Source organism: Protopterus annectens, chromosome 8.part0, assembly GCF_019279795.1.
Source record: "Protopterus annectens isolate FY-2018-M chromosome 8.part0, PAN1.0, whole genome shotgun sequence".
Taxonomy (NCBI): Eukaryota; Metazoa; Chordata; order Ceratodontiformes; family Protopteridae; genus Protopterus; species Protopterus annectens.
Window position 1 is genome coordinate 1,027,464,580 of NC_056741.1, and position 17,104 is coordinate 1,027,481,683.

Below are 17,104 nucleotides of genomic sequence, written 5' to 3' on the forward strand. Positions count from 1 at the left end.
TCTAGAAACTAATAGAAGTTTATTCTATGTTCAATCAACTGAGTTGCTATATTTAGCTGCAGCTGGGTGGTTGTTTTCTGTAGTGTTCAGTTGGGCTGTAGCACAGCTTAATTAACAGGAAGCAGCCTGTTTGTGGCAGAATAAGTAACACAATGGATGGCTGTGAAAATCGGTCCTGAGCCTTGTTTGGTTTCCCTTACACTGTGAAGCCAGGGGAAAAAAAAAAAAAACAGAAGTATTTTGTGTGTGTGCTATTTACATCTGTCTTTACAAGGCTGGATATATATATGGTTGGACAGTAGGTGACTAATGCCCGGTACAGTGCTGCTAGAAATTATCGATAGGAGAAATATTTTTATTCATACCTGTGGTGTGAGATGCTTTTCTAATTCCTGAAAATGTTTTATGGTATTTCATAACCATTATTCTGATCAAAGCATGATTGACTGATGCTTTTACAGTCAGCTACAAAGGCCAGAGTGGACAATATGTCATTGCATGATCGACTGGTGGGGTGATTTGTTTCAGCAGTGGATGTGGGGGGTACAGCCTTGGGCAGAGACACTTTTATTTTCATTTCTGTCATTTAACTTTGTTCAAGTTAAGTGAATGCAGCTGAAGCATTATTCTCTTGCATCTGTCTGTACTTGCCTCCTTGCTGTGCCTGTCAATAGCAACAACTCGATAAATGTGAGCATGACCTAACATGTCATTTCACCATTGAATAATTAACTGTATGTATCACTGAAGGGGGAGAATTTGTACTGGTCAGTATTTCCCATAAATATACCCAGTTACTAGGTAAGACGAAGTTTAAAGGTATAGGAAAAAAGATACACTGCCTCCATTTCTCATTCCTGACCACTAATATAAGGCCAGGAAGTTGTGGCATGGGGGAAGTGTTTTTGATTAAAAATATCATATTGGCTCATGAATAAAAAGCAACTGCTAAATAGAGCTCCCAGCTTTAACGATTTTGCTTAATAGTTTTGCTTTGTCACCTGTAGTTTTTTTTTCACAGTTTGTGTGGTAAATCCCTGATGATTGCAGTCAGCCAGTACTTCCAGATATTAGTTTCATATTTCTTTTTCTTCAAAAAAAAAAAAAAGTCATACTGATGAAAAAAACTGCTCTTCTGTTAACTCTCTAAGTGAATTAGAGTAATATTTAAAAATTCCCTGAGTTGGGGACTTTCTCCCCCATTATTGTACTTGTCTCTAATCACTGAGCAAAGATGTTGAGAGTTATGCTAATTGTTTTGACTATAATTCTTCAATATATTACAAAATAATTGCTCATAATATGTTTGTTGAAATCAGTGTCTGTTTTTGTTGTTGATGCACTAAACCCTGTCCTCTGTGTGTAACTTAGCATATGAAGAGTGCAGCATAGATCTTAAACTGTCCATGACATAATGAGGTATAGCCACATCAGAAGAAAGTGTTTGGCTTATGTTTATGATACTGTTTTTGAATACTTGATTAAAGTAAATCAAAATGTATATAAAGATTTCTTTAAACCTCGCAAGTTTGTACAATGTAGACTCGGAGGAAGAATATTTCTGCTAGTTATGATTTCCGCTTGTCTTGTTTGCTTGACAGATGTTACATCTCAGACTCTAATGTTCTTCTCTCTCCTTTTTCTTTCTCATGCCTGCATGTTTTAAGGATCTGTGTGAGGTACTGTATTCCACAGCAAATGCAGTTTTTTTGTGCATGCGATGGGGAGAAGAGAAGGGGGGACTCGAGGTGGTTTCTAACAAAGATGGGAATGTTTTTATGATGCAGGCTAATAACCCAGCACATTAGAAAATTGTATATCAGATACGCAAGGTTCTGAACAAAACTGTATATAAAATTAAAAACCCTTCACAGTTTACTATATTAATACTGACACTTTGGGCAGATATCGGTCATTTAATACAGTTGTTACTCTTATAGCTGTATTTTTATTCCTTTTTAAGGTACTTTTCCTGTGAGGGCATATTATATCAAGGCAGGTGACATACATTACGTACCCTGCCAAACCTAGTCAGCTGAGTTTTTAATTATTGTTAATATATTAACTGGTTAAGCTGATTAGACAGGAGTGCCTGTTTCAGGAGTGAATCAGAAGTCATGCAGTATAGCACCAGAGACCAATGGACTTAAACACATGGCTACAGGATGAAGCTTATTAGCAGCCCATAGTCTGAAGTCTACTATTGCTTCCCCACAGCAACAAGTGCAATGTACGCCCTGCTCTGGGGTGTTGTGTATCTGCTGGATTGTGTTTTGTTTAGTAACAGACATAGCCTTCCTCCTACAAGGAGGTCTTGAGCCAGCACCTTAGGGATTGGTGAGCTTGTTGGCGTTCTGGGATGACAGTTCCTTGGAGGATGGAACAGCACATATTTCTTACGGGCTCCTTGCAAGAGTTAAACTAGAGCTTAGTGCTGAGGGCCCGACTTATAGACCACCCAAGCCGAAGCCATCTGTATGATGTTCTGTGAATAATTGAGTGACTACTTAATTTAATGTTGGACATCTACTAATTCGTTAATTGTCAGATTGTTGTTTAATGTGAAACAAGGGCTACAACATCCAACAGACAAAAGACATGTAAAGACAGGAAACTTGGATTGATTTCTTTCAGAAGGTTGGATTTCGCAGTAGGAGCCATGTGCTGCGTAATATATATATATATATATATATATATATATATATATATATATATATATATATATATATATGTATGTATGTATGTGTATATATGTGTGTGTGTGTGTGTGTGTGTGTGTGTGTGTGTGTGTGTGTGTATATATATATATATATATATATATATATATTTATATGTGCGTGTGTTTGTAAATACACATTATATGTGTATATGTATATATATATATATATATATATATATATATATATATAATCAGACACTTAGTGAACTGTGAGTTGCAGACTGCAAAACTACCATTGTTAAGTTTTAAAAGCTTTGAGTAGTATTTCTTTTCAAACTGAGTGACATTACTGGTTGCTTAAGTAATTTCATATATTCTGCTTTGTAGCACAGTAGTTATAAAAGAAGCAAATTTAAATGACTACAGATTATTAGATAGTCATAGTTACATATATGCTGAGCTACTGTTATCAGATCACTGCAGTTCATAACTGCATCTTTTACGTATAGCTGGTGTAGTAATTAGTGGCAAGAGAGCTGATAATTGTATCTGGAAGAGAGTCGTAAACCTGCTGTTATCTATTTTGTGATGAGTAAAACTGGGACAAGACTGTACTGCTGTTAATATGGTGTTGCTTACTGATTCCACCTTTGTACATATTTGCAAACTTGTGTATAATATCCATAAAACCATTTGTTTTGTTTTTGTCATTATGCATCTGCCTTTGTATAATGTATCTTTGCTTATTTGTATGTACACAGCCAGAGCTATGGCTAAAATGAGCCCTGTCTCAATCAGCCCTTTAACACTTTCAAGTAGCAAATAAATCAAATATGAAATAAAAACACTGGGTTTAGCCACGGGACAGCACAAGTCTTCTGGTTGTGCTGTTAGCAGGGGTAATTTACTTCTTGGGTTATCTTGGGACAGTACAGCTCTTTTCAGCTATCTGTAACTTGAGCTGTAGAATCATAGTAACACAAAACCCCAGGAGCTAACTTAGTGCCATGTAGGACAACTGTAGTTTTGCCATTTCAATGAAAGCCATCATTAAGAATGTAGTGATGATGTAAGAGTATACTGCCATCTGGTGAATAATTCCCTAAACTGCATCACCTTGAGTTGCCATAATGTTCCATTTGGAAGTGTTTAAGCTGAAAAGCAGGCCTGCAGAGTAAGAGAGCGATAACTGCTCTCTGGGCCTTGTAATCACCTTTTTTTAGTTTATGTATTTATATATTTTTATTGTGTAACTATCATTGTATTATTAAACATGAGGGAGGTCATCTAGAGAATATGTACAGTGTATGGTATAAAAATGTGAGTGATTTGTTTCAGATTTGCTTAACTGCTTGTGGCAGCCCTTGTTAAGATTTAACAAATGATCACAGTGCTTTTAGTGCATTGAAACAGGATCAGTAAAGAAGTCTATATATGATAAACATTCAGTAAGAGAGCAATAACTGCTCTCTGGGCCTTGTAATCACCTTTTTTTAGTTTATGTATTTATATATTTTTATTGTGTAACTATCATTGGTGGTGCTGCGGTAGCGTTGTCGCCTCACAGTAAGACGCTTTCTGGTTCGATTCTCAGCTAGAGCGTCTTCTGCATGGAGACATGTGTGAATGGGCGTACCTTCGTTGAAGGTTGTGCGTCAGGCCTGGCAAGCCGGTATGTAAAAATCAACTGCCAATCATTAGCGGACCGGAGTTCCGCTGTGGCGACCCCTAACCGGGAAAAGCCGAAAGACACATACATACATACATACATTGTGTAACTATCATTGTATTATTAAACATAAGGGAGGTCATCTAGAGAATATGTACAGTGTATGGTATAAAAATGTGAGTGATTTGTTTCAGACTTGCTTAACTGCTTTTGGCAGCCCTTGTTAAGAGTCAACAAATGATTACAGTGCTTTTAGTGCATTGAAACAGGGGATCAGTAAAGAAGTCTATATCTGATAAACATTCATTTTTGGGTCATAGGATAAGAATGCAGAAGCATCTCAGGAGAATTTTATGCCATGTGGCAATCTGACTAGCCCCAGTCAGTGCAGTTTCTCTGAGTCACACTTATTTATTTATAAATGCACTCATATTCATTCATATGTGCATGCCTGCATTTCTTGGACAAATGTGGGTTGCTGTACTTATTTATTTAAAGTAGACCTAGGAAGGCTGCTGTATAGCATGATTCATAAGGGAGACCCACGCTAATGATATGTTATATACAGATGAAAAACTGGGTATATTTACATTGTTTTGGTTATTCTGAGTGGACCACAGTAGAATGCAAAGCAACTACTGACAGGAGGACAGACAGGTAAAGGCTTTGGGTAACTAAAGTAAGCAGCATTCCTTCCTGTGATGTCACTTTGTATAAGTGGTGTCCCATTTAAATACATGACTAACATCTCCTAAGCCACATATATGCCTCTGCAGCCATCACAGTCAGTTGGTAGTGTATTGGGTGGAAGCATAATTCACACTGATACCATCTGCTTCAGTGGTGTGGCACACTTGAGTGTCTTCCTGTGCACCCTGTCATCCCTTTCTTTGGCACAGTAGTATGCTGGATTTCTGTGGCGATGAACAATATGCAGAAAGGAGGAGCTTCTTGTACTAGTTACATACTGGACATTTATGTATTTATTTTACATTTGTTAACTGGGATAGTTCACTGGACACAGGTCCATTTTCAGTGGAGGCCCGGGGAGAAAAGCTCCCGACAGAACAATAGCATGTAATACAAATTAATACAAAGTTTGAAAAATAAAAGCTCCCTACAGAACAATAACATGTAATACAAATTAATACAAAGTTTGCAAAGAAAATTAACATTCAAAAAATGCAGGGAGTTATAAATCAGGTACTAAGTATGGACATATCTGGAACAGTTAGTAAAAACACAGTTGTAATACTATAATACTAGATTCATTAGTCTAAAAAGATAAAACATCATTGTTGTACAGACGTGTATAACATACATTTAATAGATAATATTAGTGTCTAGATCATAGGTTCATAGGTTCATACTAGGCTATCTGCCCTGGGGCAATTATAAGCCTAGCCCAATTCTGTATGGCTTACGCCACCCCTTGATTTGAGTATACTGTGCCCTTTTTAAGGTTTAGTTTACTGTGCCTCTGTCTAATAGTGACACGGGAGTAATCCCTGGGACAAACCTACGATCCCCCATCCACTTATCGAGATTCTTCTTGAAGAGATTCAGTGAGGTGCTCTGCCTCACATGAACTGGAATTCTATTCCAGAGCAAAGGGAGCCTCTGGGTTATGAACCTGTCCCTCCAGCAAGTTCTATTTATTTCTGTGCTGAGGTTTAAGTCCCTCGAGCGTGTGGCTCTAAGGGATTTAGATTTACTGAGGTGGAGCCTGTCTATTAATTCTGGATTTGACATACCTTTGTATGTCAGGCATAGATCGCCTCGAAGTAGGCAGTATGCAACTGAGTAGAGCTGGCGTTTTTTTAACCGAGCAACATATGGCATCTGTTTGAGACCCTTGATCCTCTTGGTGAGATACTTTTGGGGTCTTTCTAATTGCTGCAGGTGTCGGGTAAGTTACATCCCAAAAGGGGCATTGTATTCTATGATGGGCCTGATGAGGGATGAATAAAGGGGCACGATTACCTCTCTTGATCTAGATGTGAAACCCTTTGTGATGAGGTGGGCTATGTAGAAGGTCTTTCTAACCACTTTGGCAATGTGGTTTTCAAAGGAGAGATCGCTATCAACTTGGGTCCCCAGGTCCCTAATAACTTTCTCTGTACTTAATGGGTTTCCGCCTATGTGGTAATTTGTGGGCACATTGTTTTTGCCAAAGGGTATGACTATACATTTTTTGGCATTTAGCTTTAAACCATGGCGCTGGCACCAGTTATCTGGCTCTGTGAGACCTTTTTGAAGGATGTTTGTGTCAGCTGGAGAGTTGATTATGGCGCCCAGTTTGCAGTCGTGTGCGAACTTGGTGAGCCATAGTCCTCCCACGTTTGCCTGTACCTCGGAAAAGTATATACCGAACAAGAGTGGTCCCAGGACAGAACCCTGTGGGACGCCACTTGTGACCGGTTTCGAGTCTGACATGGCTCCAGCAACTCTCACTCTGTGGGTTCTGTCTTTGAGCCAGTTTGCGACCCATCTTGTGACATAGGGGTTTATATTTAAGCTGGATAGCTTATCTATGATGCCCGAGTGGGGTATTGTGTCAAATGCCTTTGCAAGGTCCAGATAGGCTGTGTGGACTACCTTCCCTTCATCTATGGCTTTGGTGACTGTTTCAAAGAAGTCAACCAGGTTCAAAAGACAGGATCTGCCCTTGACAAAGCCAAACTGGGTAGGATCTAGTGTCTGTAGGTCACCAATGTCTTTGTTTATAAGCTCCATGATGATCCTGTCCATAGCCTTGCAGACTAAGCTAGTCAGGCTTATGGGGCGATAGTTTCCAGGGTCCGTAGATGCTCCACCTTTGTGGAGTGGGACCACTGTTGCTGTACGCCATTCTGTGGGCACATATCCTGTAGTGAGGCTGATATTGTATAGCTGTTTTATTTGAGGGATTAGTTCCTCTTGTAGTTCATGTAGGACGCAACCTGGGACGCCATCTGGTCCCATGGAAGCAGTGTTTTTTGCTTTGGAGAGGGCAGCCTTCACCTGAGCATCTGAGATGTTTGGGAGGCAGCCCTTTGCTGGGATAGATACTTGCTCTTTTGGGGGGGGTGGAGAAGTTTGCACTGAACCTGTCTGCCAGGATATTGGCGATGTCTGTGGGTTCAGTGTATTTTTTGTCGCTTAGAATCAACTCAGAACAAGTCTGGGAGTTGCATCCCAGGTTTCTAACATAACTGAAAAGCCTTATGATTGTCTTTGGTGTCCTGTGCAATTTTTCTCTCGAAGCTGGCCTTGGAGGATTTTATGAGGGATCGTAATTTTTTGCTAGTACTGATCAGAGATGCCTTCCCTATTAGGATTTTGCTCTATCATGTAGTAGCTTCCTCCTTCTGTTGTACAGTTTATTTATGGCAGGGGTCCACCAGACTGGACGCCTGCCTTTGGATGATTAGGCCTTGGTTTTGTTTGGGATAGCATGATCCATGCATTCCTGGAGATGTCCGTAGAATGCATTTATATAGGATTCTGCAGTTTGGGCTGTAGTTTCCACTGGCCCTGGGGCCTTGAAGGATTCCACTTCAGTTTTGAGAAGTGAGAAGTTCGCTTTTGAGAAGTTTTTCACTGTGGTTTTCTGGGCTGGGGTGGGGTCGGATGTGGACATCCAGTGAAATTAATTTATGGTCTGATCTTACCAATAAGGGATATACTTCTGGTGTGGAGCATAGAGTCCCCATGTTGGTAATGATCAGGTCTAGTATGTTGTTCCCTCTTGTGGGAGTGGTGACTAGTTGTTCCATAGCATTTGAGTTTATAATTTCCAGGAATCTTTGGGCTAAGGTGCTGGGGCTTGAGTAGTACTCCCAGTCAATGTTTGGGTAGTTGAAGTCGCCCAATATAATGGTGTTCGGAGAGATCTTCATGTTCTCCAATGTTTTCAGGAAGGCGGAATGGGATTCCTGACTTTGAGAAGGTGGTCTGTAGGATGCTGTAAACTGAAAAGCAGTCTTGCCCACTGTTAGTTGCACATGGATGGTCTCCGATACTTCGTGCAATGCCACTAACCTGGAGGTGTGGATATCCTTGATAAATATGGAAACTCCCCCTCCTTTTGTGGTTCGGTCCGGGTTTTGGGGCCGAAAAGCATGATACGAGGTATAGCCTGGTAGTGCTGGGGTGCTCTCTGGAGCCTTGAACCAGGTTTCTGTCACTGCACAGATATCAATGTTCTCCATACTGAGGAGAGCTTCGAGTGCGTGCATCTTGAGGTTAAGACTTCTGGCGTTTGGCAGCATTACCCTTAGTTTCTTGTTCCTTGTGCTGTCTATGGGGGTGGGTTTGACTTTTGAGCCTTGCCTAAAAAAGGCACTATGGGGGTGGCAAGAGCCTTTGCCAATATCCGAAAGCCCAGTGGTGACAGGTGCAAGCCGTCCCTAGCGAAGCAACGTGGCTTGTCGAGCATGTCATCCCAGGCTGACAGACACTGGATCCCCTTTGAATGACACCAAAATTTTAGCCAATTGTTAAAATCGATCATTTTGTCTTTGTACTGTACCATCATTCTAGGTGAGGGTAAGATGCTGCTCAAGGTCAGGGTCATACCAGCCTGGGCTACATGATCAGAGAGCTCCTCTATGTATCTTTTCATGTAGTCCAGGGAGGTACGTCTCAGGTCATTCACACCAGCATGTACAATGACTGAGTCATATTTGTATTTGCTTTGGAGTGACCTGAGTGCTTGCGTTATGTGTTGGATCCTAGCATCCGACAGGCAGCTCACCGTGTCCTTCTCTTTATTCAGCCTGGTGAGCGGGACGTCAGTGTGTCTGACAATAGAGTCACCTATAACAAGAGTATCAGGTGTGTTATTCAGCCTTAAGGGCTGTGGCTGCTTGGCACACTGACTTTGTGGGTTATGTGTTGTGTGTGTTTTGTTTTGAGGTAGCGTTTGCTTGGATGTCTGCTTTGGAGGTCTCTGTTGCTTAGGTAGATTTTTATTTAGAGCCTCCGAGTATGTTTTTGTGTATTTATGTGTTTGGTTCGCTGATGTGGTGGGAATATGTGATACTGGAATTGTGTTGTGTGAGGTTACCTTCTCCTCCTGACTGGTTACACCAGTTTTGAGATGAGAGAGCTCAGCCTCCAGTTTGGCTAAATAGTTGCATCTCTCACATATATTTGAACCTGTTTGGAGGAGGAGAGGGTTGTCCGTGTACATGAGACAGTTGTAACATTGCCTCAAAATTCCCAGATTCACCAGCTGGACTGGAGAGGAAACCATTGACTGACCTTTGGACATGCTAGAGTAACAGGGAAACTGAATTTAAGATGGACCAATAGAGGACAGGGTAATCGTAGAGAGTATAAGAGTAAGTAGTGCTTATGGTTTAATAGTGCTAACTTGTAGGATTACTTAATTGGACCAGTGAAGGGCCTTAGAATGAGAATATGGTGTTTAAATTGAGAGAGCAGTTCTAAGGGAAAAAGTGAAGAGCAGACTTTGTGGAGCCAGGAATAGTTTAAACCCAATTAGGCGGCGCTGCCCGTTGTTGCGCTATGCTCAGAAACTCGCAAAACCACGCAAAAGGGGGTTTTAAGAGAGGAGGATGAAGGAGTTTTTGAATTGACCCAAAATGGCCAATAAAACTACAGTTTCAAGTCAGTAACAACTCCCACAGGGGCAAGCAGGCTGCTCAATGTTTTTCACTGCCACTGATCAACAGAGAGACTTTCCTTTAGCCCAAGCAAAAAATGGCCTCACAGAAACTTACAAACAGTTCAAGAACAGCAAGCCTGTAAATGAACTTTTTTAAATCTCAGAAAAGTGGGAAAAAAGCAAGATTTTTTTTTGTTTTTTTGTTTTTTCAGAGGATAGCAGAGGTTAACAAGTATCAGCAAGTTATAACAGTGCAGTAAATGACCCCACACAAGAGTGCTAGGCCAAAGACAGGTAAAATGCAAGTTTTGAGAAAAAAACGATTTTAAAAATAAGTGCAAACAGGAAATTCAGTAAACAGCTCTAGGTTGTGCTCTAAATACAGTTACTAATGCAGAAATCAAATTTAACAAGCCAGAAAATGCTCAAAATAGGCGGCTATGCAGAAAAACTTAGCAAATAAACAGAGGAAAAATAAGTCTCAAAAGTGGCTCCTTTCTTCTCTCAGCGTTTTCTCCTCTTGGTGGATGCTTCACCAACAGCCAACAAGCCTGAAAAGACGCCAAAACCACGAGGCAACCAGGTTTTAAGAGAGGAAGATGAAGGAGTTTTGGAATTGACCGAAAATGGCCAATAAAACTACAGTTTCAAGTCAGTAACCACTCCCACAGGTGCAGGCAGGCTGCTCAATGTTTTTCACTGCCACTGATCAACAGAGAGACTTTCCTTTAGCCCAAGCACATAAATTCATTTTTATTATGTTGTATGTTTATAATTCATTTCATAACCTAGACCTAACCATTGAGTGAGAATAGTATGGTGGAAATGTAACACAGCACTAGGTCTAACCTCGTGAGAAGAATGAGCATAGCCAGTTATTGATGAGATGCATTTTTAATGATTTTTTGAACTGGATCAAGGAAGTGATAGTAGGTATGTGACTGGGTAGAGGGTTCCAGATTTTGGATACATATCAAAAGGAAATGAGGAACAGGCAGCAAGTGGGCACATCGTACAGCTGTCTGTGAACCAGGCATATTTGTGTCCCTAGTGTGTGTGTGTGTGTGTGTGTGTGTGTGTGTGAGTGCAGTGATCAATTACACTGTTACGTTTCGCTTTGTGTGTCTGAGTATCCATCTACAAATTATAGAAATAAATCTCTTATTTGTTTTAATATGCTGTATATGGCAGTGTTGGATGGGGTGGGCACTTTTGGCTGTTCCTGCCTGTGAGGGCTCCGATTACTGTGAAAGAGTATGCTTTTGTAGTGCCATGGACATACACATTCAATATCAAAGCACAGTATGTTAGACTGTATATTATATATAGGTAGTGGATGTTAGACAGTATATTATATATAGGGAGTAGGTGGCCGGTATTAATGGCAATAACATGTGAGCTGCATGTGGGGAACACCTTTGGAATTACTAAAATTTATCAAGTAATGCAGCCTACTCAGTCCTTGGGTATATCCCTGTACCTCCTGATTGCAGGGGACATTCCAATTGCAGTGTTCAAAAGTGTTCTGTAGCCAGTGTTGGTGCACTTCCTGGTGAATGTGGACAGGTGAGAAAGTAAGTTTCAGATGTGGTTCCTGACTGTGCATGGCACATGTTTTCAGTGTACTAGTACACTGCATTATGTTGCAGTGGTTATCCTGAGATTACATGGATTCTATCCCTAAGTAGGATTTGGAGAAATTAAAAAATAGGGAGTGCAGGTATGCGCTAAGGCACTGGTCAGAAGTGCACAGATGTGTTAATGCACCCTGGGTTTAGTGGCATACCTATTCTGCAGTTATGGCCAGGAGCTACAGGGGACACACTTAGGCATTTTTGCCCGGGGATATATTGTTATTTATATATGTTTGTGTCAAGGACACAACATACATGTTTAGTGGAGACTTGCACATAGACGACAGGTAGGAACTTGCATATCTCACATGTTTTGGTTTTGTAGCCAAATGCTATTGCTTGAGGTGCCTTGTGTTTAAATGTTTTAAGCAGACTGGGTGTGCAGGAATACAGGTGTGGGAACACTGACATGCTTTGTTTATGCTACATGTATATGTTTTTTTTCATAGTAGTGCTTCTGTATACCATCAGAAAGGACTCTGTGGCAAGGATATGTAGTACTTCTCGGTATGCACACGCAACAGCATCCTACATGACATTTTACTCAGCTACATATCACTCCTGTGGATGTTGAATCCCAGGCCATGTGGACATTGTACATGTCTTTCCAAGCACCTTTCTCCATTACTGATTGTTTGAGTGTAGGATGTTTGATTTTATGGTTATCTTTGATGAAGTCCTGGATGTTCGTAGATGGATGAAAGCACTCTGATGCAATAAAGTTTCTAGGTGTGTTTTATCACATTGTTTTTATTTTTCACCTAGATGGTGTTCTAAATGTACTTGAACAGCCTTGACATTTGCTAGGTAGTCACAGCTACACTTGCACATATGAGTCAGTGCATCCTCCAGCTTCCATTAAGCAGGCATATGACATCCAGTCATATTGACTTACAGTAATGGAGCATGGCAGTCATTCTAGAGTTGTTATTGCTGCAGGATTTAAACATCTGAAAAAAAAAATCACAGTAAATGTTCACAGTGCTACATGCAGTGACAGCGCCATTTTATACCTATTTTACATACCTGCTTGCTGTCCATCAGACCATCAGTGTTGGAACTCATTCGATCCCTGTCCATGAGGGTCCCTTCTGTGGATGAAGTGAAAGCCATCTGCAGGAAGCTGTCATCCAGACCGGTATCAAAGTAGTTTATGTCCTGTTATGACTTGGTTCTTCTTCTGTGTCATGAGGCACATTGCAGCTTCATTCCGGTGGCCTGAAATTCTGGATTAACAACTGTGCCAGACTGGGACCATCTGATTTCATCAGACTGAAGTAGACCCTAATTTGATCCCCAGGATACAAAATGGGCAAAGTTCCCCTACTCACAAGGCCACATGATACATGATGGTTGGGTGAGGGGCATTTTTGTAGTAAAACCTAACCCCTCCCTCAATGACAGATGTGTGCACCTGCTTCACTGAAGGGACTTTTGATATCTCCCAGCTTTGAATGCGTACTTCCACACATGCATAATAAAAAGACTACCATTACAGGCTTGGCCAGGCCAAGCACAGATCCCTAATTATGATGCTGCATACCTTTTGCCTGCTGCTACCAACAGCCACAGTCCCCAGGATGTGACCAGTCACTACCACCCTTCCTTCTTGGCTTCTGTAACACCCAGGCCTGTGATGGAACCTGGATCATTTGGGTTGTAATCAAGGCTTTATTTTGCTTGACCATAGTGCTGCCTGGTGATACACAGTTGTCATTATTGCACTTAGACATGATAGATTCACTCGAAGATGTTGTCTAGATTCACCCGTAGTCACAGTTTGTGACATCTTTGCATCCAGTTTAGGTTTGATAGTGCAGTACACTGGTGTAACATAAGTAAATTAGGAAATGAACCATAAAATAGCATAGTCAAGTTGGGCTGGGAAGTCATTCCATGACAAACACAGGAAGACACAAGAGTGTCCCAGGGATTTAGACTGTTTTTTCATGGTGTGTATTGTACTGTCACAACAGGTATAATAGATATAACAGAAAGAATTGTAAGTATTTTTTTATATTTGTAAACTGCATTACTGCATGACTACATGTTAGTATTGGCTGGAGAAGCTCTGTGTTGTAAAATGTGACCACTTACCCTAATGCTAGCAATCCTCCTGCAAGCATTCTGTGTGCTGATCATTGTGAATATGTATCGGTGTATGAGTGTGTGTGTGTGTGTGTGTGTGTGTGTGTGTGTGTGTGTGTGAGATACAGTTTTAAAGCAGACAGTGGCTTGAGTGACAAAGTGTGCTAAGCAGTAGTCTGTACACCCTGTTATCTGTGAGTCACGGACATTCTTTATGAAAGCACAGATTGGTAGTTCATGGTGCTGGTTTGTGGGCATGACAGCAGCATGATGTGAACAGTCAGGTACCCACGTGTGTAATATGTTACAGCCATTGTTTGTACCGTCAGTGTTTGCACACTTTCATTGCCATGTTGGCAACGTTATGGACGATGGCTTGGGGGAAGTGAAGTTTACGATGATAATGAACATAGGTAAATGCCCACATGCACACAGGTGCCCACTTCTTTTGTATCTGTTTTGAAATAGTGTATAAATGTGGATACTGTACAGTCCACTGAGGTGCTTTAACATGTTCCTGTCATTCTCCTTTTCTTGAATTCTGTGTATAATCTGTTTTTTGTGGTTTCATTTTTAGACCATGCATTTCCTCCTTTGTGTCACGTCTATCCTTTATGTGCCCTAGTAAAAAATAATTAAATAAAAGGTTTCTAAAGTGAATACCAGTCCATACATAGTTTCATGGGCCATTCTTGAGTTTTCATCTTCCTTGTGTAGCACTCGGGTCTTTGAACAGTGTTGGGACAGACTAGAGAGCATTTAGTGTGCTGGAACACAGTTTGGCATCAGGGATCTTGTCACTAACTTGAGCTTGCTTAATGCACTCGCCCTAAGTCTGAAGTTAAACTAGATATTGATAACGTAAGAAAGATTGCAGTCATGTTTTTACAAGTACTTTTACCTTTAAAAGCTGTTAATTCTAAAGCTGAATTGCAAGGAATGAGTAATATAAGCTGTTTTGATTATTTTGTTTTTTGATTCACAAAAATGTTTTTCTTTTTTTCTAGCTTGGTGGTACTGGTGATTCTGAACATGATGCTGTTTTACAGGATGTGGTCTCTGGAGCACACGGCTCAGACTCTCGAGTCCTGGCAAGCATATGCACTTTCAGAAGGGTAAAGCGCAATCTTACTTACAGGCATTGGCTTGGTTTTAAGAATGTTACATTGTCTCCTACTCTTTGCGAACTTAGTCTTGGGAACCACTGTTATCAGGACCCAATTCTCTTCGTTTCCACATCTGCTGCACTCATTATTCGGTATATAAAGCACCCCTGATACAGTGGGTGTGTGAGAAGGAGTCTCGATAGCAAAGTGGGGCTGGTGGGATGGGTGCACATCTTTCTTCTGGATGGGAAGAAGCACCTTTCATTCAGCTCTGAGACAGACAAAGATCACCCTAAAATAAACACACACACATACACAGATCTGCAACAATATCCAAAATAATGATTGTGATGTAGAACAAAAAATGTAGACATTCAAGTAACAGCAAAACAGAAAAAAAAAATCAGGAATAAAAAAAAGTCACATCCTAAGATTTAAAGAAGATGTATGTATATTTCGTGTCTCATCTGTCACACGTGCCTCTTGTTATGCGTTTATAACATTACTTTATCATGAAAATTGCCCTTTTCTTCACAATGCAGCAACATTGGAGTTTTATTATCACAACATTTGGAAGCAAGGTGACACCAGATTACATGATAGACACCAGGGACTCTGCTGTTAATATTAAATGCATAATTTGTCAGTCAAGAGTTTTCAGTGTATTACATTGTCATTCAGTTGTGTTCTTTGAAACAGTACCCCCTGAGGATTAATTTAATGCATAGTTATCACTATGTATATTCATAGATTCATTTACTGTACTATGTCACAATCTATATTCAAACTGTGTTATACTTAAACAATACTGCAACTCCGACCAAAATAATAAAAATAGATTTAATAAGAAATATCCAATAACACCGTTTATATCATAACATCATATGACTTCAATTAAATACTTAATGTCTAAACTTTTTTCTTTTCAAAAACACTTTAAAATTTTACCTGTCATTAAGCTCTGTAAGATTGCAGGCTTCTAATTTTGTCTGGCAGCAATATTCCCTCCAGTCTAGCTCACCTTCAGCATCAAACCTACTAATAAAATTTGTTACCTGATCTAAAATCAAAAATGTAAAGTGAACCTTACAGTTTCCTTTAGAGTAATGTTTTTTTTTTCAGTGCATTACTACTGTCATCTATCAATCACATGCACATGCTCATATATTCTTTGGTGCAATTCTTTAGTTGTCCTGCCTATATAATATGCTAGGCAGGACAAACAAATCACTAAATACACTACATGCCTCAGTTTGCAAGAGAAATAACCTGGTACATAAACCTCCTTATCCCTAATATTCACATCTGCCTTGTCCACTTTTAAGTACTGGCAGCAGTTGCAATTGAAGCATTTGGACATACCTTTACTTAGGCTCCCTATCAGGAATGCAAGAGTCTATGCTGTGAGTCCTGACACACTGAAAAATAAACTGATTAAAAAAAAAAATCAGTAAATTCATGTTACATCTTTTAAGGCTTTTGTGGGAACTGGGGATTGCCCTTACCTCGGGTTTTGTGCAATTGAGTTAGCATATGTAATCAGTCCCTCACATTGGGGTCGTTGGAGGGGGGGGGGTCAGCTTGTCCTCTACAAAAGATAGGGATTTTAGTTTGCATGGTCCAAATTTCATGCTCAATGCTCAAAGCATCTGCAGATGCATGCCGACATTAGTGTTTTTTTACATAAGTGCTGACAATGAAGTGTTAATTCAACCTGGATCAGTAGACACACAGACACACACACACTCATGTATATGTATGTATGCATGTGTGTGTGTGTGTGTATATATATATATATATATATATATATATATATATATATATATATATATATATATTCACTTTCTTCTTCTTCTTCTTCTTTCGGCTTTTCCCGGTTAGGGGTTGCCACAGCGGATCATCTGTCCGCTCATGATTGGCAGTGGAGTTTTACGGTGTCAAGTGGCCAGCCCGGCTCCCAACCTTCCATAGAAGGCACACACACTCACTCACACCTAGGGCCAATTTAGAGTGTCCAATTCACCTACTGCATGTCTTTGGGATGTGAGAGGAAACTGGAGCACCCGGAGGAAACCCACGCGACCACAGAGAGGACACACAGACTCCGCACAGAAGGCACCCCAGCTGAGAATTAAACTGGATATAGTCTCAAAATACTGAAATATCGAATTTCAGTATCTCGAGACTATAAAGCCGAAAACACACAAACCCGAAAACCAAAACCGCGAACATCAACAAAACACTACACCACACATACAAACACAAAAAAACCTACCTCCCGACACTACAATAAAGCAGAACGAACACAACAAAACAAACACACACACCTACCCT

The 17,104-nt window shown here is 40.4% G+C and overlaps 1 protein-coding gene across 1 annotated transcript in view; it reads left to right on the plus strand.

Moving 5' to 3' along the window:
* Positions 1-17,104, plus strand: part of GRAMD1A (GRAM domain containing 1A) — a 1,293,980-nt gene that overhangs the window by 1,204,768 nt on the left and 72,108 nt on the right. Inside the window, exons 16-17 of the mRNA XM_044079359.1 lie at positions 1,668-1,679; positions 14,672-14,779. Of these exons, the coding sequence (XP_043935294.1) occupies positions 1,668-1,679; positions 14,672-14,779 (120 nt within the window). The remainder of the gene's footprint in view (positions 1-1,667; positions 1,680-14,671; positions 14,780-17,104) is intronic.